The 22,400-nt window shown below is 45.3% G+C and overlaps 2 protein-coding genes across 3 annotated transcripts; one reads left to right on the forward strand and one right to left on the reverse strand.

Annotated features, from left to right (window-relative positions):
* Positions 1 to 20: 20 nt before the first annotated feature.
* LOC119362067 lies at positions 21 to 5,703 on the forward strand. Of its 2 annotated transcripts, XM_037627248.1 has the most exons (4): positions 21 to 191; positions 343 to 4,200; positions 4,267 to 4,561; positions 5,364 to 5,703. In XM_037627248.1, exons 2-3 carry the CDS (start codon positions 359 to 361, stop codon positions 4,520 to 4,522), a joined length of 4,098 nt encoding a protein of 1,365 aa, XP_037483145.1. In that variant the 5' UTR covers positions 21 to 191; positions 343 to 358; the 3' UTR covers positions 4,523 to 4,561; positions 5,364 to 5,703. The 2 variants fall into 2 exon arrangements, with proteins under 2 accessions (XP_037483145.1, XP_037483138.1); XM_037627241.1 differs by having other exon boundaries at positions 23 to 191; positions 343 to 4,561.
* A 420-nt stretch (positions 5,704 to 6,123) lies between these two features.
* On the reverse strand, positions 6,124 to 12,775 carry LOC119362085 (kinesin-like protein KIN-5A). Its single transcript, XM_037627257.1, has 23 exons — positions 12,501 to 12,775; positions 11,642 to 11,865; positions 11,418 to 11,547; positions 11,088 to 11,249; positions 10,507 to 10,995; positions 10,306 to 10,403; positions 10,061 to 10,217; positions 9,869 to 9,938; positions 9,708 to 9,784; positions 9,550 to 9,603; positions 9,384 to 9,464; positions 9,186 to 9,297; positions 8,847 to 8,933; positions 8,590 to 8,765; positions 8,332 to 8,493; positions 8,144 to 8,251; positions 7,904 to 8,062; positions 7,730 to 7,813; positions 7,350 to 7,555; positions 7,167 to 7,268; positions 6,961 to 7,070; positions 6,724 to 6,875; positions 6,124 to 6,622 (listed from the first exon to the last, which is right to left on the reverse strand). Exons 2-23 carry the CDS (start codon positions 11,809 to 11,811, stop codon positions 6,386 to 6,388), a joined length of 3,183 nt encoding a protein of 1,060 aa, XP_037483154.1. The 5' UTR covers positions 11,812 to 11,865; positions 12,501 to 12,775; the 3' UTR covers positions 6,124 to 6,385.
* Positions 12,776 to 22,400: the final 9,625 nt, after the last annotated feature.

The raw sequence follows: 22,400 nt of genomic DNA on the forward strand, positions 1-22,400 counted from the left end.
AATCCCGCCCGGCCCGCGCATCCGACGGCCCCCGCGGCCGCCACGTCTCCGTCGTCTTCCTCGCCCGCCCACTATTTATCCGCCTCCCGTCCCGTCCCCGTCCCCTCCGCCCCCATCCCCACTACCCCGCATCGCCGCGCTAGGGTTAGGGTTTCGCGCCCCCAGCTTCCGCGCCGCCGCTGCTCTCTCCGGTGAGATTTCCTGTTCTTCCTCTCCCCTTTCCGTTTGATTCGCGGGCGCGGCTCCGCTCCCGGTGGGGCGGGGCGGGGTGGATTGGGCTGGATTCGGGGGCTAGGGTTTTGGCCGGCGCGTGTGTTTTTGCTGAGGGTTGGTTTGGCGCAGGTGGTGGTGTGGCGCGATGGCGATCGTGAGGACCGGCGGCGCCAGGGTCCAGCGGCTGGAGTCCGGCGGGGAGGACGGCTCCACGGAGGACGAGGAGGAGCGGTCGCCCGCCACGGCGTCTGAGGAGTCCGAGGCGGATGGGTTCTCTCCCGAGGAGCAGAATCGCGGCGGCCAGGAGGAGGAGGAGCAGGAGGCGGAGGAGGCAGAGGAGGAGGAGGACGACTCTGGGATGGGGTCTGACGAGCTGGAGATCACGCAGCTCGGGGAGCCGGGGGCGGAGATGTGTCAGGTCGGGGACCAGAGCGTCGCCCTGCCGCTGGAGCTCTACGACCTCCCCGACCTCGGCGGCGTGATCTCGCTGGACGCCTGGAACGGCCTGCTCTCCGAGGACGACCGGCTCCGCCTCGCCGCCTTCCTGCCCGACCTGGACCAGGAGACATTCGCCCGCACGCTCGTCGAGCTCCTCAGGGGGGACAACTTCCACTTCGGGAGCCCCCTGGCCGCCCTGTTGGACCGCCTCAAGGGCGGCCTCTGCGACCCCAGGATTGTCCTGTACCGCCGCGGCAGCCGCTTTGCGGAGCGGCGCAAGCACTACTACCATCTGCAGAGGTACCACAATTCGATGGTGCTGGGGCTGTGGGACACCAAGGACTGCTGGAAGAGCTGCAACGGGTACAGCCTTGGTGAGAGGCTCAGAGCTATGGATGCAATGAAGGCACAGCGGAAGCAGAAGGAACTGGGTTTGGTTGCCCGGGCTGGATCAGAGACTGACTCAGAGAGCAGGGAGTCTGCGGAACAGTTCTTGACACGGTCGAAGCCAGATAAGATGGCTCTCAACAAGGCTGGGAATTTAGGGAAGGAAAGGTCCAAGGGCGTTCTGCGGTTGGGTGTGTCAAAAGCCGTGGGTGAGGAGTACATTGGAGGGGCTGGTCGTGATGCTGCAGTGGCTCTCCCTAAGCTTTCTCGTCCAGATAATGCTTATGGGTATGATGCTGGAGTCGCGCATAGAGGGAAGCTGCACAGAAGCATAGATGGCCTTCATTCTGAGGACCTGGGATATGACAGGAATTTGCCCAGGATCCGGTCTCAGAGACCTCTGATGAAGCCAGTGAAGAAGGAATTGGCCACGGGCTATGATATCAATCCTTATGGAAACAACTACCATGATAGCCAGACTGGTTCTTCTTACTACCATGGCAGGAATGCCATTGGTAATCAGGGAGTTACCTTAGCAGCATCATTTGAGCCTCCATATTCTGAGAATGCAAGGAGTGCAAAATACTCGGAGAGAGATCGGATATACGGTGGAAAAGCTGCCCAGAATAAAGCTCCCAAAGTGGAAGCGAGGGATTGGCCAGCTGGTAGCCATGCTGATCTCTTAAGTGACTGGCAGAGAGGGCAGCCTGAAGGCGATTACAGGAGCAGGAAGCCTCAAGTTGGTCATGGTGTGAAGGTTAAGTCCTACAAAAGTATTGAACAGCAGATAAATGGTGCACATTCTGGATCTGATCCTAGAGGCAGGATATCACAGGTTAAGATTAATGTTAAATCCAATAGTCAGCATGGTAGGATTGGCCAGAAGGACTCCAGGAGCAAAGCTGCCCATGTTCAGAGTGAGGAGACAGAATCTGATTCATCAGAACGGTTTGAAGATGGGGCAGATATGAATCTTGTTGAAGAACAGCCAAACCTTCAATATTCTGAACTTCATATACCAGCATATGGTGCCAAAAAGTCAAACAAACTTAGCAAATCAGTCAAAACAAATTATCCTGCCCCTACTGCAGATTTGGAACCCTACCAGACTCAGAGCAAGCGGTCACACAGAGGAAAGGTTGCAGAGCCTGATTATTTACGCGATGTGCATGTGGAGGTGGCGGAACAGATTAGTGAAGTGATGAGACCCCCAGCAGCAAGGAGTGAAAGAAAGCGCAAGGGAATTGCAAACCTGGACATGCATGGTTATGACAACTCTGAATTGCATGATAGCAACGAGAAAGCCAATGAATCACTGAGGTCACCAGAGAGTGATAGGCTGGCCAGTAGAGCAGGCTATGCAGTCCAAGATTCTAATGGCGACTTTGATGTTTCTGAAAGAGCGAACATGCCGCTCGCAAGTTGCAGCTCTGGCTCCAAAAGGCAAAAAGGAAGAGTTGAACTTACAAGCCTGGATGAGCATGGTGAGTATGCGCCATCTGGTCCAAAGGTGGTAGAAATCAGTGGCAGCTCGAAGAAGAAAAGTAAAAAGAAGCCAGATACTGTTACAGATGCAATTACTGTAGCAGAACCAGCTCCTGTCGTGCCGGAGGTTATTGTGGTGCCAGTAGAACCTGAGAAACCTAAGAAGAAGTATGTACCAATTACACCAACCATCCATACTGGCTTTTCTTTCTCCATCGTACATCTTCTAACCGCTGTTAAGAAGGCTATGGTTGCTCCGGCTGAGGATACTCCAGTGGCAGCTACGGTCACTCCTGCTGAGGTTACTCCAGTGGCAGCTACGGTCACTCCTACTGAGGTTACTCCAGTGGCAGCGAAGCAGACTGATGGGGAGGAGAACAGAAAATGGTTCAATAGTGAGGAACCTGGCAAAACGCCTCAAGAGCCAAGTGCAGCAGAGCAAGCACAACCGGGCAATGAAGTTGGAGATACCAGTGCTGCAGAGCAGACCGCACAGAGCAATTCGCCGGCACTAACTGTTCAAGATCTTGTTAACCGGATTAAAACTAATCCTGGAGATCCCAACATACTTGAAACACAGGAGCCCCTGCAGGATTTAGTTCGAGGAGTGCTCAAGGTACTGTCATCTAGAACAGCTCCTCTAGGTGCAAAGGGCTGGAGAGCGCTAGTTGCGTATGACAAGTCGAACAAAAGCTGGTTCTGGGTTGGTCCACTGCCTTCTGCTACCTCATATAGTGATCCTAATGAAGAAACTTCTGCTGAGGCATGGGGTATACCACACAAGATGCTTGTGAAGTTGGTCGATGCATTTGCTAATTGGCTGAAAAGTGGTCAGGAAACCCTTAAGCAAATAGGATCCCTTCCACCACCTCCAGCACCAAATCCTGCAAACTTGGATTTGAAGGAAAGATTTAAGGACCTTAGGGCCCAGAAGAGTCTGAACACAATAAGCCCAAGCTCTGACGAAGCAAGGGCATATTTCCAGCGTGAGGAGTTTTTGAGATACTCAATTCCTGATAGAGCATTTTGCTATACTGCTGCTGATGGGGAGAAATCTATTGTTGCTCCTTTGCGAAGGGGAGGTGGAAAGCCCACGTCAAAAGCTAGGGGACATCCCATGCTCTTGCCTGATCGCCCTCCGCATGTCACTATTCTCTGTCTTGTAAGAGATGCTGCTTCTAGGTTGCCTGGAAGAACTGGAACAAGAGCTGATGTTTGCACACTTCTCAAAGATTCACAGTACCTAAATCATGCAGAATCCAATAAAGAGGCTGCTGTTAATCAAGTTGTCAGTGGCGCTCTTGATCGCTTGCATTATGAGCGTGATCCTTGTGTGCTGTATGATAATGACAAAAAATTGTGGACCTATCTGCACAGGGGTAGAGAGGAGGAAGATTTTGAGGATGATGGCACATCATCTACGAAAAAGTGGAAGAGACCAAGGAAAGATTCAGATCCCGCAGACCCTGGTGCAGGAAACGATGATCCTGAGGATGATGGCACCCCTAATGCAAAAAAACAGAAGAAAGCTGATGCAGACCCTACAGCGTCAGGAGAAGACAAGGATGGTGTTCAGGATCCATCTAACAGCGGGCTGGAAGGTGACCTTGAGCTTGATGTTGTTCCATCATCAACAAATGACAAAGAAACCAGCAAGCTTGTTTCTACTGATGCAAGGCCAGATATTGGTAGCTCCAGACCTTCAGTAGATGCAGCAGCAGCAAGGGGGACAGCTGATGCAAGGCCAGATATTGGTAGCTCCAGACCTTCAGTAGATGCAGCAGCAGCAAGGGGGACAGCTGATGCAAGGCCAGATATTGGTAGCTCCAGACCTTCAGTAGATGCAGCAGCAGCAAGGGGGACAGCTGATGGCAATTCATCAAGAGCCCCAGAAAAGAAGCACAATATGGCACTCCCTGTGCAATTCACCAGCAGGGAGTTTAATAAAGGTGCAGACAGAGAGGGGTCAAAAGAGTTCATGGATGCAACCCTGTCATGAATAATGCTTAGCAGGACATATATTGGAGCACCAGATTAGGTAATTGCTGCAGAAACTTGAAGTTTTCTGAATTTATTCTACTTTTACCAGGCATTCTTTTCATTGTTATAGTGTTACTTCATCCTTCTCTTTATCCTATAGTAACATATAAACTGGAAACTGCTAGGTGGTCATTTGTTGTATGAAACCTGTTGATCTATATATAAGTTTGAGCTTGCCTTTATACCAAAACTGCGTAACTGCAAGTTGTAATATACTGCTTCAGCCCTAAATATATCTGCGACTCACTTTCTGTGTCTTAGTCGTAATTTTCTTGTCTATTTCTTACTTCTCACAATGATCATCAGCTAGTAGCTTCCTTAGGAAAAGATGTACAGTAGGATGACCTGTAGATCTGTTTGTTCAGGCTGATTAAGACATTTCTGGGCTTGAATCTGTCTGTGAAAGCTGTGACCTAGGAGAAGTTTGCAGTTATCTACCTTTTTGCCAAAGGTCTTATATCTCTAGTTCACCGGTAGGAGGGGTTGTTTAGAACAGCTTCAGGAATCCCTTATCATGCAGTCTGTATATGCCTCAGGCATAGCGCATTTACCTCCAGCCTAATTATGTTGAGAAAAAAAAATAGCAGGTGAAAACTAGATATTGTGTACAGTAATTGTTAGCGTGGGAAGTGATTTGAACAGATGTTCTTTTTTTGTTTTTGTTAATTTTTAGTTCACCGACTGATTGTAACAATTATCCTAATTATGTCGTGCATTTCCGAATATAATTTTTAGTCCAGTTCCCCCTGTTCCTTCATCCATAATCCCCATACTGAGGATCTCTTGTTTTTGGTTTGCAGGGTATGAAGCGGCAGCCGCCTTTATCAGTCAGGCCTTCCCCTCAACAGAATATTTTGTAGCAGAAATAGTTTTTTGGTTCTGCCCTTGTGCTTGTACATTCTTGTCAAGAAGCAGCGGCTTTCATAGTTTTCTTTTTGTCCTCCTAGTGGCTTTGTGCAGTTGTGGTGCAGTTCTCATCTAAAGTTGTTAGATCACCAATATATGTTTATGTAACTACAGTACGTTTCACTCATATTTGGATACCAGCCAGCAATCCAGTGCCAGTGACACTTGACCTACCGACAGTTGAGGCTTGTTTGCAACAGAGATTTAGTCATCAGGTTATTATTGTTATTATTATTTTCAACAAAGATTTCTTCATCTTTCAATAGATATTTAGTCATATATCAGTACAACAGAGATTTCGTCATCAGACATGGACTTTCTGCTTGGGTGAATAGAAAAAACTGAAAAGTTAATATTAAAAACTTTTTTTTGTAACACATGTCCAACTCCTGTGCAAAACTTCTTGCAGAAATAACATTCCATGTGCTCAGAAACAGCTCATGTCTTAAGCATTTTAGGGTGCCTTTTTTTTTACCCAAAGCATCATGAATGCGATCTCTTCATGAAAAATTGTACGTAGGGAGAGCAGTCAAGAATGTTTGTCTTCATCCAGGTACATTTGCACCTGGGAGCAAAATAGCACTTTCGTCATCAAGACGTCATGTTTTTCTTATTTTTCATGGAGGAAAATCATCTAGCGCATGAAGCATAATATTCAGCTCAATGAGTCTTCCCTTGGTGCTCAAAAATATTATTCTTTCACTGTGTTGCCTATGTAAATACATATATATTACATGAGATACACTGATGCAGTAGTAAGTACACATACTCTTCACTGGTGACCAGCCTAAGAACAGCAAACCCCTCAACCGACAATAGCAATTAATCAAATGGATGGCACTATCAACAGCAAACCAACTGGGTAAATGGTAAAACTAAACAAATGGCTCCTTTGTACAGGATGATCTGGATGAATCTAATTTCTTGCTATAAGGGGGACCCTCGCATCCCTGACCGACGATGGTGATGTAGATTCTTCTTGCGCCTCCGGGAGGTGTTTCGTGTCTCCGTTCGCCTGCCTCCATCCAGCCCTCGACTCGCGGAACGACCTGAGGAGCTCGTCGTAGTCTGGGGTCCGCAGCTCCTCAATCGACTCGGCGCTTGGAAGGTCGATTTCCCGCCTCCTTGGCGTTGAACACGACGGTTCATCCACCTGTGACATTTAAGGAGAAGATGCAACGCAGGTTTGGTCAGTCACTGTCAAGGATGATAAAGAACAGATTTCCCCACCAATCACTTTTCATGACTGCTCACCAGGTATTCTTCCTCTAGGCATTTCCCCGCATTTCCGGTTATCTCCACGACCTTGTGGTAATGCGCACCCTTCAACTCCGTCATTTCCCCGTGGCACGGGGTGAGAACGGAGACAATGTTTGCGCACGCCTCATGGTCAACCTTCAGCGAGCCTGAAATAACATTAAGTTGTCATCAAAATGAGGAAAAATCACGCTATGCCCTGTGTTTTAGTAACTCGAAGCATTAAGAACTTACTGTCAATGGAAGAAAGAAGAGCCTTGTTTGCTACATCTATATCTTCAAGGGTAGTCGATACTGCGGCAGACAATTTGGAACGCAGCAATTGGTTGGCTTCTCTCCCGGTCCTGGTAAAATGCACACACCATGATTGCTATTCACAATTGCCAGTTTAAGATAAAAAGAAAATTTAAAATCTTCCAGATCAGTTCCTGTGCTAATACCTGACTATGCTATCTACTGATTCAACATTTCCTTTGCCAAGGCTGAAGAGAGAATCCTCAGCATTCTTCCATTGTTGTGCACCCATGCCCGTCTTAGTTTTGCTGCAGATTTCGAGAAAACGTTAAGCACTGAAATCTCCATATTTCATAGCAGAAAGCATCACATCAAGTAGCCATACTGACCATTCCACAAGAACTTCTGCCAAGCAAGACCGTCCACTGTCGACTGCAGTGGTATCTTCAATGTAATTATTCTCCGTTTCTTCCATGTAAAAGCCCCACTTTTCCCGTACGGATGAGGTGAAGTCCTGTGCTGTTGAAATTTCTTTCTGCAGCTGACCTGTCCTGTTTACAGCGCTCTCTCGAAGGTCACCTACAGCCGTTTGGACCTGTAGTATGTGCTTATGATTAACAATGTGTAGCAGTTGTGTAATAGTTCAACTCCTCAATCAATCATCGACGGCACATAACTTCTTTTTTTGGTATCACGTCGTATACTAGATTACTAGCACTCAGATAGTCACAGGCTAAAATATGAATTACAGAAGATGGATAACACTTACTAGCTTCTTCTTTCTTGCATTAGAAATTGCAAGCATCTCTGCCACCTTTTCTATAAGTTGCTTTTCTTCATTAGCTGCACACTCCTGTCAAAAATGATAAAATCACATTATGTTAGGAAGTTATATTAATTTATTAACTGCATACTGAATGTAATAATTATCATTAGGAATAACCTCAAATTTCTTCTCAAGATCAATAAGTTGTTGATCTTGCACACCTTGTGTTTCTTCCAAAATACTAGTAAGTTTAGATGCATGAACATCCAGTGAATGGAAGAAACCAACAGTAATATTTGAGATGGACCGTGACGCTTCCACGGCTCTTAGGTGTCCCTGCACACATTAACAGAAAAGTTGAAACAGAATGGCTTAAGCAAATACAAATGTTCTAGTGCCTCAAAATATATTACAGACCTCCCGCTGCTTGTTTGCGAAGTGGGCTAATCGCTCTTCTTGTTTCGAAAGGCTACACTGAAGCTCATTTAACAAGTTGTCTGCTCCCAAAGCAATTACTCCGAAACACTATAAAATACAGGAAAATCAATCAGAAATATTCCTATAGTCACTGCAACCACAAGTTGGCCAAAAGAAACAAAGCTTACTTTCTCAAGATCTGATGTGTGTGATTGTACTTGTGAGTTCAGTTTCTCAAATGTTGTCTGAGAATTCATGTCAATTTCGCCTGCTAAATTATCCAGCGCTGTAATACCTGAACCATGCAGGGCTTTCAGGTTTTGTATGCTCTCCTTTAGCCCTTGTGCAGCCTAAAAATGGGTAACTCAAGCATGTCATACTCCACCTAACATAGCAGTAACACAAAATAAACTTTTAAGTACAACATTGAGGGGAAACTAAATTGCCTCATCTTTTGAAGATACGAAGGACTGCATATCATCTTCCATTTCTTTGAGGTGATCCTCCTGCTGCATCACTGAAGTGGAGACGGTTTTATGCAAGGCATCAAGCTCCTGGGTCAGTTGAGATCTAAATCTCTGCACAAGTGACCTGTTTCCATCTTCTATTTTGTCTTTACGCTCTGCCAGTATTCAAGAACAATGACCATTGAAGTGAAACCGGTCCATCACAAAGTAGGGGTGATCGAGTTGAGATGCCGAACCTATTTTGGAGAATAGACCAGAAACATCTGCTGCAGCGTTTTCTAATTCTGCGCGGAGATTATAGGCACAGTCTACCAGTGATTTTTCTGTAGCAAAAATACCAGCAAGTTTCATTGAATGTCGTTAAACATAGTAAGTATACACTCAATTGGCTAACTGAAATCAAGTATGGATGAGCACATAAACTTTTGATTCTATGTCAAGAGAATTGACAACAATTGATGATTCATTTACCAGTAATTATAAGAAGGAAATGAGCAAGCCTTGCTAAGCAAAGAGACTTGCAGTAATGAGTTAATTCTTGCTTTTGCAGGTAATAATTAGTTAGTTCAACAAACCTGAGTTCTGAAGATTAGATATTACAAATTCCTTTTCTTTGATAGTAGACTTTGCTTCACTGTATTTTTCTTCTAAATCATGCAGAGCATGCCTGGTGTCCTCCAGATCTTTCTGCAGACAAAAGACAGATGGAATGGCAATTATATAATGTATTTGCCCAAGATTGCAAAACCATGAGTTGGACACTATAAAGATACCTGAGTTTTCTCGAGTTTTTCGCCCAACTCTGCACTCAAAAGCATTTGAGCATCATAAAGTTCTTTTAGTTCCACCAATTGCTGCCCATAGATCGTGTAGAGGATTTAAAATCAAATCATCATTCAAATAAATGGTTTGCTGTGACATACTTATAGACAAACTAACCTTATCCCTAGCCTCTAGATCAACTCCCAGTTTTTCTATTTTTTCTGTCATGGCCTGAGTGAAAAAGTTAGGTTTGAAAAGTTGAGATGATGAATAAAGATTTATTCAGTTTACTTGAACAAATCTAACAAGGGTTTAATTGAAAAATGGAGATAGACCTTTTTCTCAGCTTCCTCTTGGAGGTAGCGCTCTCTTGGAATGTATATACCATTTTTCTCTCTTGCCGCAAACACTTCTGAAAACAGATAGGAGACTAGGTGAGTAGAAAATGCATGACATTTAACATTTCAGTATAGCAAAAAAGTGCACGCAGACAAACCTTGTTTAAGGCGGTCAATTTCGGAGTAAAGGTCCTTGATGACAGCAGATTTCATCATCTTTTGGTTCACCTGGACTCGATGTTAATAAGAGTAAGTTAGGCGATACAAAACACAGTCAATGTTTCTACTATCTGAAGTAGCGAAACATCAATATTTACGGATTATCGAAACAAAAAAAACAAGATAGTAACCTCGGGTTTGTTCCTGATATTTTTTGCACGATGTGCATAATCGAGTGTGCTCAACGTCTCTTCCAAGCAATATACCGAAGGTGATATTGTAGCAATAATGCAAGTCTTTGTTTTCCCTCCCAATGAATCTCGCAATAATCTTGTCAGCTTGCTATCTCTGAAACAAATAGGTAGAGCAATGTTAAGTCCTCTTTAGCAATGCTTTGCTACCACAGGTGCAGTCAGGAGAATGCCCTTAGAGCTACCTATATGGGACATGTCCAGAGTGCTCGACTAGAGCATTAATAACACGGCCAAGTGTGAGCAAACTCTTGTTGATCTCCCCAGCCTCTCTCGCTCTGCCCTGCAATCCAATTGAATATCAAATGTACTTCATGGCATTTGAAAAATCAGGTACATGGAAAGAAGAAGAAAAATACTGAATAGGACATTTGAAGTTCACTCACATCTCTAGCACCTGAGCGTGATATATTTTCTGAACCAGCTAGATCGACGAGATTAAGCTTCCCAATTTTGATCATCTCCTCGCTCTCATGAGTCAATTCCTTGATGTGAATTGTGATTGAGAATATGGAGTGTGACCTGCTGCTTTGCTTGTTCAGCAATGTCTCTGCGGTGCGCCTCTTTGCAGAGCCCTTGTCAAGAATCTTGTAGATTTCGCCAGCAGAGTACACAACCTCCTCTTCAAGCCCTCTAACAAAAACACCACCCTTGCCATCTTCCATAAGGGCAATGGGCTTTTTATTCTTGTCCTCAGGGACAGGTAACACAGGGAACCTTGGCTCATCAGGAGCCAACAAATCAGTGATCTCTTCATTGTAAAGCTCAAGAAAGGTGACTTTCATGCTGTACTCCGCGCACTGGGCCTCAAGGATGTCGAAAATTTGCCTGACGGACCTCGGGATAACTCCAGCATCAGTTGGGAGCTCACCACTCTGGTTGTTACAGGAGCCAGCCAATGGTAAGGAACATGCATACCAAAGGTACATTTTTAATTGACTTCAAGTACAAAATGTTAACAATTTACCTTGGCCTTTCTGGTTCCACCTCCTTCCATTGTATAGGTTTTGCCGGTACCGGTTTGCCCATAGGCAAAAATTGTGCAATTATAGCCCTCAAGGACCTCATGCACTATTGGTGAGATGGATTGTTCAAACAAGTCCTTCTGCTTTGATGACGGGCCAAAGACCTACTCGGAACCAATCATTAGACTAAATTTGAGTCAAAACTTGCATACATGAAGTCAACAACAACAATCAACAAATGTAAAGTGCAAAACAGGTGACTAGACAGAGGTTGTCACCAGTTAGTGAGGTAATAGCTTATGCTCAAGTGACCGTGGAAGATGATGTAATACCTTGTCGAAGGCGAAAGTCCGGTCAATCTGCTTATTGGCGATGACCTGAGTGGCGGCGACCTCCCGGCGGCGCTCGTTGCACGATATCACCACCGGAGTATTCCCCTTTGTCTCATCTTCACTCAGTGGCCTGAATGCACCAAATTGCAGAGTGTGAGTGGGCACAAAAAACAGCATGACACTGAACTTGTCTGAAGCAGAACTGCTGAGCACTCCTCACTCACCTGCATCTAAGGATGACCTGCACATTGACTCCCTTCTCCTTGTCGCCTTTCGGGGTGGCGTTGCCGCCGGCGCTCGCGCCGCCGTTGGCGTCCCCCGACCTCGTCAAGTCCTTTCCGGACTTCTCCGTCGACCTCGGCGACGGCGATGGAGTGCCACCCCTCTTCTCCATCCCCAACTCCACTCAACAGTCCAATCTCTAGTCCCTTATCAAGAGAACCCAGTTCTGCAGTCAAGCGCCAAACCGTTTAAATGCGGAAGCAAATTGCTCGGATGGTGAACTGTAAAACATAAAATCCAGCTACTGGCTGATCAGCAACCAGAGTGAAAAAACAAAAGATTACTGAATGTGACAGACAAATTTGGCCAGATCAGAGGAGCCAAAACTGCCGGCCACTAGGAGCCCAAATGCAGTAATAATGCAGCAAGAGACAACGGGGGCCGAGACAAAGTCGCCGCCGATGCAAATCTCGGATGCATCGCCATGGGATATTCACGAGAGGAAATCAAGGCAGGATTGGCTGCTGTTTGGCGAATCAAACCAAAAGGAGATCTTTTCTAATGCCGCGAAAGGAAACCGAACCGGAGCATGCTCAAATCGCTGGTGAAATGGAAGACAGAAAGAGAAACAATTCGTCACATTTTATCAGCTGCCAAAAACACAGATCTTTGTGGCACAGAAATCACGAACTGGTAACCGAACGGAAGGAAAATCCAAGAACTTGGGCAAGCAGCAGAGAGCCCACGGAACCATCACAGTCAGATCTTCCTCGCGGGGAGCAAAACAGGGGCACCGGAACCAAATCAAGAACAAGAAGCAAAGCCAAGAACACAAATCGATCGGGGAACAGGAGCGCTCACGCTGACGCGCGGACGGGGCTCGAGCCGAGGCGATCCAATCCGAGCGGCTGGAGACAAGTGTGGCCGTGGTCGTAGAGCAGTGGGTAGGTGGGTGGCCAGGGAGGGTGGCGGCAGAGGCAATGGCAGCGGGCAGGGCCGAGATCCAGGGGGGCAGCAAGCAGGGTCAGGACTCAGGAGGCTCCTGCAGAGCGGAGCGGTGGCTTGGAGGAGAGCTCGTGGTCTCTATCAATGGCAACCTCCCCCCGCTTCTTCTATCTGCCCCACCCCAGCTTTGCCTGCCTTTCTTTTCGTTCCCCCTTTTTCTGCCTTTGGGTTGGAGACACACCATGCATCAGATGACGCCGACGCACTCGAGCTTTCCTGCCATCGCCATCTTGACGGCAATAATAATCCGCGTTAACGTCAAAAATTCCCGGACGGTAACGCCACTTTTACTACCGTACCGTTGCTCCCAGACGCATTTTTTTAAATTCTTATGAAGTGACAGTTGCTTTTGCCTCCACTGTAAAAATGTGTAGGTTAAATCAAAATATTTATTTTCGGGAATGGGTGGTGGTAATTTGAATATAGCCAGTTTGTGTCTTCCGCTCTGTCATTTGTGGAATGTATTTCTTTTTGGTGGGTGTTGGTGGGATTTGATCGCTACGTTTATAGTACCTTTATAAGATCTATCCAAATGTACAACGCACACTCGCACATACCTTCTGTGGTTTTTAATTCGGTAGAGTAGATAGATTATGGACCAACTCCCGGTGGCCAGTGGGTGCTGCAAGCTTCTTGTTGACCTCAACCTCGCTTTCGAGTTTTGACCGACTTGGTGCGTTTGACTAGTCAAGGTAACGCCATTACAACTGCACATTGATACTCCCTCCGCCCAAAATAGATGACTGGGAGTATGCATGTAGATGTATTTATTACCCTTTAGTTATTTCTTCTGATGTATTCAACCATTTTAAAAAAATCTTACGTACTCCTCCTGCCATGTATACAGGGCCTAATGCATTTTTCGAGGATAATTTTGACCACATGTTAAAGCAATAATATATGGCATGCAAGTTATAGAAAGCACACCATCAAATCCATATGTGGAAGGAGCTCCTAATGATATAATTTTCAAATTATACATCTCATACATTATTGATCTTATCAATAGTCAAGGGCTGCCTTGAAAAATGTATTAGGCCATATATATATATATATATATATATATATATATATATGAAAAGAGGGAGTACATGTTACTCTATCCGTCCTAGAATGTAGTGTGTTTTTAATTTTTTTGTAAGTCAAATGTTGTAAACTTTGACCAAAATTATATACTCTAGGATACCAAATCAATGTCGATAGATTAATCATACATATCTAAACTAAATGTTAGGTTCCTTGTGGTGGAACCAGCCTACATGGGTTCATGTCCTAAACTTTGCAGTGGTGCTATATTTCACTGGATTTATTTCACATTTTGTGGCCATGTTTTCTTTACTGGGAGAAAATGTTCTCGTTGGCTATGAGGCGCATGTGGCGGCTTCATCAATTTGTGATGTCAACTCAGTATCTCGCAGATGCTTATAGAGATAGGGTGTGTGTGCATGCGTTACAATGGCGAGTATATGTGCGTGTATGTGGGCATCTGTGGTTGTACTATGTTTTAAAAAAGATTCATCATAAATATATCTTCATATCGTATGTGTATATATATATATGGTATTATAGATACGGAAAATTTTCTCTATAAACTTTGTCATAATTTGTACTTTCATGAAAACCAATGTACATTACATTATGGGCCGGATTGGCTATTTTCTTTTGGTCGCATGCCATGTTTTCACTAGTTAATATATTTGACTCTGCATATTATTACCCTGGATATTTATTTTTAAAATATTTACTAAGATGGAAAAATGATGCTCCAAACAAGAACAACATGGAAATATAAAAAAGTTCATTTACCATGGAAATATTTTATTTGTTAAAGAGGACAAATTTTGTTAGGTTTCTACTGATTAGCTCTCTTGTGGTAAATGGGTTTGAAATACAAGCACAAGCAAAAAACTTGGAAATAGATATAGATTTCATTTATATCGATAAATCTGTGTGTAAAATGTTTACAAACAAGAACGGCATGGTTGAGGTATCCATGACGAGTGAAAAGCGCCCATATAGCATATCTTTTTTTGGGGGGAATATCGCATGTCTTTTTGATATCAAGGTATGGTAATTAAAGTAGAGGTCCATACCCAAGATCGGAAATGTATCCCCCACATAAGCTAACATACTTTAGTCTCTGCTATTACAGGGGGTAGGTTGCTCTCTCCTTAAAAATCCTTGCAAGTGTTTATGACATCAAATTATCTAACTAGAAAGCTAACCATTTTTAATGACAAAATGGGGGCTTTCACAAACAAAACCATCTAACACGGCAAAAGTCATGTTACAACCCACAAGTCATGACCAAAATAAAAGCAAAGAAGCTAAGTTGAAGGGCACATAGGCGAAAGTCCTCTTCTGCTCCCAAGCTCAAATGAGCTCGGGGTGAACGTAAAATTGAAAAAAAATTCAAAAAATTCTGAATTTTTTTGTGCCAAACTATGAAAAATGTTTTGTATGATTGGCAAATTACATCATGAAATGACATTCATGGAAGTCATGGCAAAAAAAAAAAAACAGAACTGCAAAATGTCCTTTCATTTTTTTCCCACAACTTCCACGAATGTCATTCATTATGATATTATTGCAAGGACACAAAACATATATCAAAGTTTACCACCAAAAAGACTTGAAATTGTTTAAATTTTTTACTATTTTTTATTATACTGTTCATCAGGGAGCATTTGTGCTCGGGAGTAGATACTCCACTTCTGACATAGACGTCCTTCCACAACACATGGACTGAGTCATGAGCGACAAAAGAAAAATAGACTTGACCGGACATTACAAAGGATTAAATGCTTGCTATCGTCTTTAAGTGTTTTATTAAATCAGGGGTGGACCTACATAGTGATGAGTGAGTGCCTAGGACCCACTCAAAATTTTGAAATTTCAAGCTTGTATTCTAAAAGAATTTTTTGAAATTCTTCAAATTTGTATAGTAAGTGCCCCACTCCACAAAAAATAGGTCCACCCCTGTTTTAAATATACATATATGGCTATTTGCATCAGCTACAGGATGATGGTTAATCGTCCTTTTCGTGAAAAAGAAAAAAGTGAAATGAATATTGCCTATCGATATGACTATACTCAACATCTCCAATCTTTTAGATTCTCCAAGAAATTTGCAGAGGCACGCACCGTGCCAACCACCCGATTGCCTTCCAATCCGTAAAGTCGTGGGATCCCGCACGATGGTACAATAAGTTTTAAGTTTTAGTTTCTGAAATTTACTATTTTGTCAGTCGCAGATTCCGAAACTAAGCATTTTGTCGATCGCTTGCACCAAGTTTCAGAGTTGAAACTTAACAAAATTGTAAAACTCGTCAGAACGTATTGAAATATATCTCATTTGAAAGCCCTCGTCACAAAAGAAAACACGAATCTAAAAAGGAACTTAATTTTGACTTTTGGTTCAAAAGAAATGTAACATTGAAAATCGGAAGCCAACAGAAAAAGGTGATGCAATGACCCGCAACCCTTGCTACAAATCTATCTCAAGCTTTTTTTCACAAAAGAGAAATCGCACCTTGAGGGGCCAAATGTCCCAGTTATAAAATCGCTGAGCCACAGAGAGTATGCAAAATACAATAGTGCGCTTGTAGTTGCCACATGTGTTGCTCACATTTCTCTCTCAGCTTAACCTTCTTGATCAAACTTGTTCGTGCATAAAAAAAATTACTTGATAGCTGCAATCTCTTCACAATATATTAGCTGGGCGAGTAGAATTTTCCAGACCATAATAGTCATTTCTCTGCTTTGGACTCGAAGAGCCAGTAAGACACTGACACATGGAAATCTCATGACATGATAAGCCATGTGGCGCTTGCATTCTCTGCAATCTTCCTGTCTAACTGCACACTCATGTTCTGATGCTGAACTTTGGCCCCTCACCACGTGATGCTCTGCCTTTCTCAGACACGTACTTATGAGTTTTTTTGAACACTGTCAAGAAGCCCTTCTGCTTTATACTAGTTTTTAATCACCCTCCCAATTTTCTATTCTTCACTTTATTAACCCCAGATATTGGTCGGTGGAATGTTAATTAATCGCACCACTTGGGTTTGTAAACCAAGATAAGCTTTTTGTCTTGTGCTGCAAAAGCTACTGCGTGTTCGTTTCATCCGGAAGGCTTTTTGTCGGTGCAAGAGAATCTAGTGAGCCGCTTCGAATGTACCGCCCGTTACTTGTTTTGGCATTGAGAAAGTCTCTGATGCTTGCATGTATATTTGGTGATTACTGTTTTTCTATCGCATGCTAATTGAAAATACATTTTCACTTTTAAATTGTTATACTCAGTTTAGCTTTTATTTTCCGATTTGTTTACCTGATGACGGATGAGCACTGTCCATAGTTCACTTGACTTTGCTAGTTTACGTAATTTATGTTTGCGGGGTCAGTTTACATATAATTGTGATATGGTCCCAACATGGCAGGCCCATATGGCGACGAACGTCACTCGCGCCTAGAGCACGTGCCTTAGGATTGAGTGTACGGTGATGCATACCAACTACTTCCTCCGTTCCTAAATACTTGTCTTTCTAGTCATTTCAATAAGTGACTACATACGAAGCAAAATGAGTGAATCTACACTTTAAAATATGTCTACATACATTCATATGTAGTAGTCATTTGAAATGTCTAGAAAGACAAATATTTAAAAACAGAGGGAGTATTACCAACAATAGGGTCATGGTTAACAAACTTGTGTTGGTTGGAGCCTTGGAGGGGGCCATATCCAGGGCAAGTATATTAGTGTAGAGTTTCTGTATTAAGAAAGTACCGGTGTACAAATTCTTGACAACAACCCACGGCATTTACACTGTAACAAAATTAGAGCATCTCCAGTCACACCCCCAAGGTGCCCCCCAAGGCCCTTTTTCGTCGCCGGCGTAGAAAATTCGGTCCAGTCGCGCGCCCAATTTTCACCGGTTAGGGCCGATTTTGGCGCCGGCGGACCCAGTCCGAACCCGGCGCGCTGGGGGCGCCTGCGGGTGCCCGGGGAACGTTTTTTGGCGCGAAAAGGAGCGGGTCTATCGAGTATTCGGCCCAGTCGCGTCCCCAAAATCCTAATTTTCGTCGGTTAGGGCCAATTTTGGTGCCGGCGGACCTAGTCTGAACCCGGCGCGCTGGGGGCGCCGGGGAAACGTTTTTTTGGCGCGAAAAGGAGTGGGTCTGCCGAGTCAGTGACTCGCCGCCTTTGTCGTCCTCATCGCCTTGGTTCCTGCAGATATCAATGCCAAGGCTGCCGCGTTGCCACGTCGGTCAGCCTTCTATTGATGCCTCACGGGTGGCGCAATGAAGGCGCGGCGACGCGCGTCCCGCCCGCTCCTGCCACGCGGCACACGGCGATAGCTCTCCCACCGCCCATCCGCGGCTATAAAAGCCGTCTTCCCTCGCTGGTGAACGCACAAGCTCTCGCCACCGACGCCCTTCTCTCTACCTGTCGCCGCCGGCGCCTCTCTCTCCCACTCTCCCCCATGCGACGGCGCAACGGCGAACGGCTTCAGCCGCCTCCATCTGCACGAGGATGAGGCAGGCCTCCTCTACGAGGCCGACTACCCGGCGCCCCCAGACATGCGGGTGCCGGGCACCTGGAGGCTCAGCATCGGCGGCGTCCCTGTGCCGCCCGCGCCCACCTGAGCGGCCCGGCGAGCCGAATCGCACGCATCCGGTCTTTGCTGCCGGAGCCACAGCGGAACCAGCCGAGGTACGCCCTCGACATCAACGCGCTGTGGACGACGTACTTCGACGGCGCCACGAGGAGCAGATTGCCGCCACCAACGGCGTCGAGTCCCGCGGCCGCCTCAACTCCGAGGGGCGGCGCCTATGGTGGGGCGTCCCAGGCCGCACCCTTGAGTCCGTCCTCGAGTACATCCAGGTCGGCAACACGCGCGCGCCTGGAGTACCCGACGCCCCCTTCCTTCTCTCGCCGCCGCGACAGCTCCTGGACGCCACGGCGAATGAAGACGGCGACATCATCATCGTCAGGCTCTGGCTCTCTGTCCTCTGGCTCGCCGGCACTTCGCCCCGTCAAGCCGGAGCCGCAGGAGACGACACTGGGGCGCTGCACCCGTGGCGGTGCCCTTGTCATCAACAAGGGCGGCCGCCCCTGTCCTTCTTCCTACCGCCTCATCCGGGCAAAGATCGAGCCAGGTTTGCTCCCCGTGAAGAAGGAGCACGAGGCCATGGTCGCTGTCGACAAGACCACCCTCAAGTGGGCGAAGGCGGTGTTGGGAAACGCAGTAATTTCAAAAAAATCCTACATGAAGGAAATATGCCCTAGAGGCAATAATAAAGTTATTATTTATTTCCTTAATTCATGATAAATGTTTATTATTCATGCTAGAATTGTATTAACCGGAAACATAATACATGTGTGAATACATAAACAAACAGAGTGTCACTAGTATGCCTCTACTTGACTAGCTCGTTGATCAAAGATGGTTAAGTTTCCTAGCCATAGACATGAGTTGTCATTTGATAAACAAGATCACATCATTAGGGGAATGATGTGATTGACTTGACCCATTCCGTTAGCTTAGCACTTGATCATTTGAGTTTACTGCTATTGCTTTCTTCATGACTTATACATGTTCCTATTACTATGAGATTTTGCAACTCTAGAATACCGGAGGAACACTTTGTGTGCTACCAAACATCACAACGTAACTGGGTGATTATAAAGGTGCTCTACAGGTGTCTGCAATGGTACTTGTTGAGTTGGCATAGATCAAGATTAGGATTTGTCACTCTGATTGTCGAAGAGGTATCCCTGGGCCCTCTCGGTAGTGCACATCACTATAAGCCTTGCAAGCATTGTAACTAATGAGTTAGTTTTTGGGATGATTCATTACGGAACGAGTAAAGAGACTTACCGATAACGAGATTGAACTAGGTGTTGAGATACCGACGATGGAATCTCAGGCAAGTAACATACTGATGACAAAGGGAACAACGTATGTTGTTATGCGGTTTGACCGATAAAGATCTTCGTAGAATATGTGGGAGCCAATATGAGCATCCAGATTCTGCTATTGGTTATTGACTAGAGATGTGTCTCGGTCATGTCTACATAGTTCTTGAACCCGTAGGGTCCGCACGCTTAACATTCGGTGACGATCGATATTATGAGTTTATGTGTTTTGATGTACCGAAGGTAGTTCAGAGTCCCGGATATGATCACGGACATGATGAGGAGTCTCGAAATGGTCGAGACATAAAGATCGATATATTGAATGACTATATTCGGACACCGAAAGTGTTCCGGGTGGTTTCAGAGAAAACCGGAGTGCCGGAGGGGTTACCGGAACCCCCGGGGGAAGTATTGGGCCTTAGTGGGCCTTAGGAGAGAGAGAGGGCAGCAGCCTAGGAGGTGGCGCCCCCCCCAAGGGGAGTCCAAATTGGACTAGGGGAGGGGGTGCGCACCTCTTTCCCTCTTCCTCTCTTTCCTTCCCCCTTCCCTCTTCCTAGTTGGACTAGGAAAGGGGAGTCCTACTCCTACTAGGAGGAGGACTCCCCCCTCCTTGGCGCGCCCCAAGGGCCGGCCGACCTCCCCCCTTGCTCCTTTATATACGGGGGCAGGGGGCACCCTATGACACACAAGTTGATTGTTCCAAGCCATGTGCGGTGCCCCCCTCCACCATAATCCACCTCGGTAACATCGTAGTGGTGCTTAGGTGAAGCCCTGCATCGGTAGCATCATCATCACCGTCATCACGCCGTCGTGCTGACAGAACTCTCCTGCGAAGCTCTACTGGACCATGAGTTCGTGGGACGTCACCGAGCTGAACGTGTGCAGAACTCGGAGGCGCCGCGCGTTCGGTACTTGGATCGGTTGGATCGTGAAGACGTATGACTACATCAACCGCGTTGTCATAACGCTTCCGCTTATGGTCTACGAGGGTACGTGGACGACACTCTTCCCTCTCGTTGCTATGCATCACCATGATCTTGCGTGTGTGTAGGAAATTTTTGAAATTACTACGTTCCCCAACAGTGGCATCCGAGCCAGGTTTATGCGTACATGTTATATGCATGAGTAGAACACAAGTGAGTTGTGGGCGATACTAGTCATACTGCTTACCAACATGTCATACTTTGATTCGGTGGTATTGTTGGATGAAGCGGCCCGGACCGACATTACGCGTACGCTTACGCGAGACTGGTTCTACCGACATGCTTCGCACACAGATAGCTGGCGGGTGTCAGTTTCTCCAACTTTAGTTGAACCGAGTGCGGCTACGCCCGGTCCTTATGAAGGTTAAAACATCACATACTTGACGAAATATCATTGTGGTTTTGAGCGTAGGTAAGAACGGTTCTTGCTTAGCCCGTAGCAGCCACGTAAAACTTGCAACAACAAAGTAGAGGACGTCTAACTTGTTTTTGTAGGGCATGTTGTGATGTGATATGGTCAAGACATGATGCTATATTTTATTGTATGAGATGATCATGTTTTGTAACAAAGTTATCGGCAATTGGCAGGAGCCATATGGTTGCCGCTTTATTGTATGCAATGCAATCGCCCTGTAATTTTTTTACTTTATCACTAAGCAGTAGCGATAGTCGTAGAAACAATAGTTGGCGAGGCGACAATGATGCTACGATGGAGATCAAGGTGTCGCGCCGGTGACGATGGTGATCATGATGGTGCTTTGGAGATGGAGATCAAAGGCATAAGATGATGATGGCCATATCATATCACTTATATTGATTGCATGTGATGTTTATCTTTTATGCATCTTATTTTGCTTAGATCGGCGGTAGCATTATAAGATGATCTCTCACTAAATTTCAAGGTACAAGTATTCTCCCTGAGTATGCACTGTTGCCAAAGTTCGTTGTGCCGAGACACCATGTGATGATCGGGTGTGATAAGCTCTATGTTCACATACAACGGGTGCAAGCCAATTTTGCACACGCAGAAACTCCTAGGTTAAACTTGACGAGCCTAGCATATGCAGATATGGCCTCAGAACACTGAGACCGAAAGGTCGAACATGAATCATATAGTAGATATGATCAACATAGTGATGTTCACCATTGAAAACTACTCCATTTCACGTGATGACCAGACATGGTTTAGTTGATTTGGATCACGTGATCACTTAGATGATTAGAGGGATGTCTATCTAAGTGGGAGTTCTTAAGTAATATGATTAGTTGAACTTTAATTTATCATGAACTTAGTACATGATAGTATTTTGCTTGTCTATGTTGTTGTAGATAGATGGCCCGTGTTGTTGTTCGGTTGAACTTTAATGCGTTCCTTGAGAAACCAAAGTTAAAAGATGACGGTAGAAATTACATGGACTGGGTCCGTAACTTGAGGATTATCCTCATTGCTGCACAAAAAAAATACATCTTGGAAGCATCGCTGGGTGCCAGGCCTGCTGTAGATGCTACTGATGACGTTAAAAACGTCTGGCAGAGCAAAGCTGATGACTACTCGATAGTTCAGTGTGCCATGCTTTACAGCTTAGAACCGGGACTTCAACGACATTTTGAACGTCATGGAGCATATGAGATGTTCCAGGAGTTAAAGTTAATATTTCAAGCAAATGCCCGGATTGAGAGATATGAAGTCTGCAATAAGTTCTACCGCTGCAAGATGGAGGAGAATAGTTCTATCAGTGAATATATACTCAAAATGTCTGGGTATAAGAATCACTTGATTCAACTGGGAGTTAATCTTCTGGATGATAGTGTCATTGACAGAATTCTTCAATCACTGCCACCAAGCTACAAGAG

Source organism: Triticum dicoccoides, chromosome 1A (genome assembly GCF_002162155.2).
Source record: "Triticum dicoccoides isolate Atlit2015 ecotype Zavitan chromosome 1A, WEW_v2.0, whole genome shotgun sequence".
Taxonomy (NCBI): Eukaryota; Viridiplantae; Streptophyta; class Magnoliopsida; order Poales; family Poaceae; genus Triticum; species Triticum dicoccoides.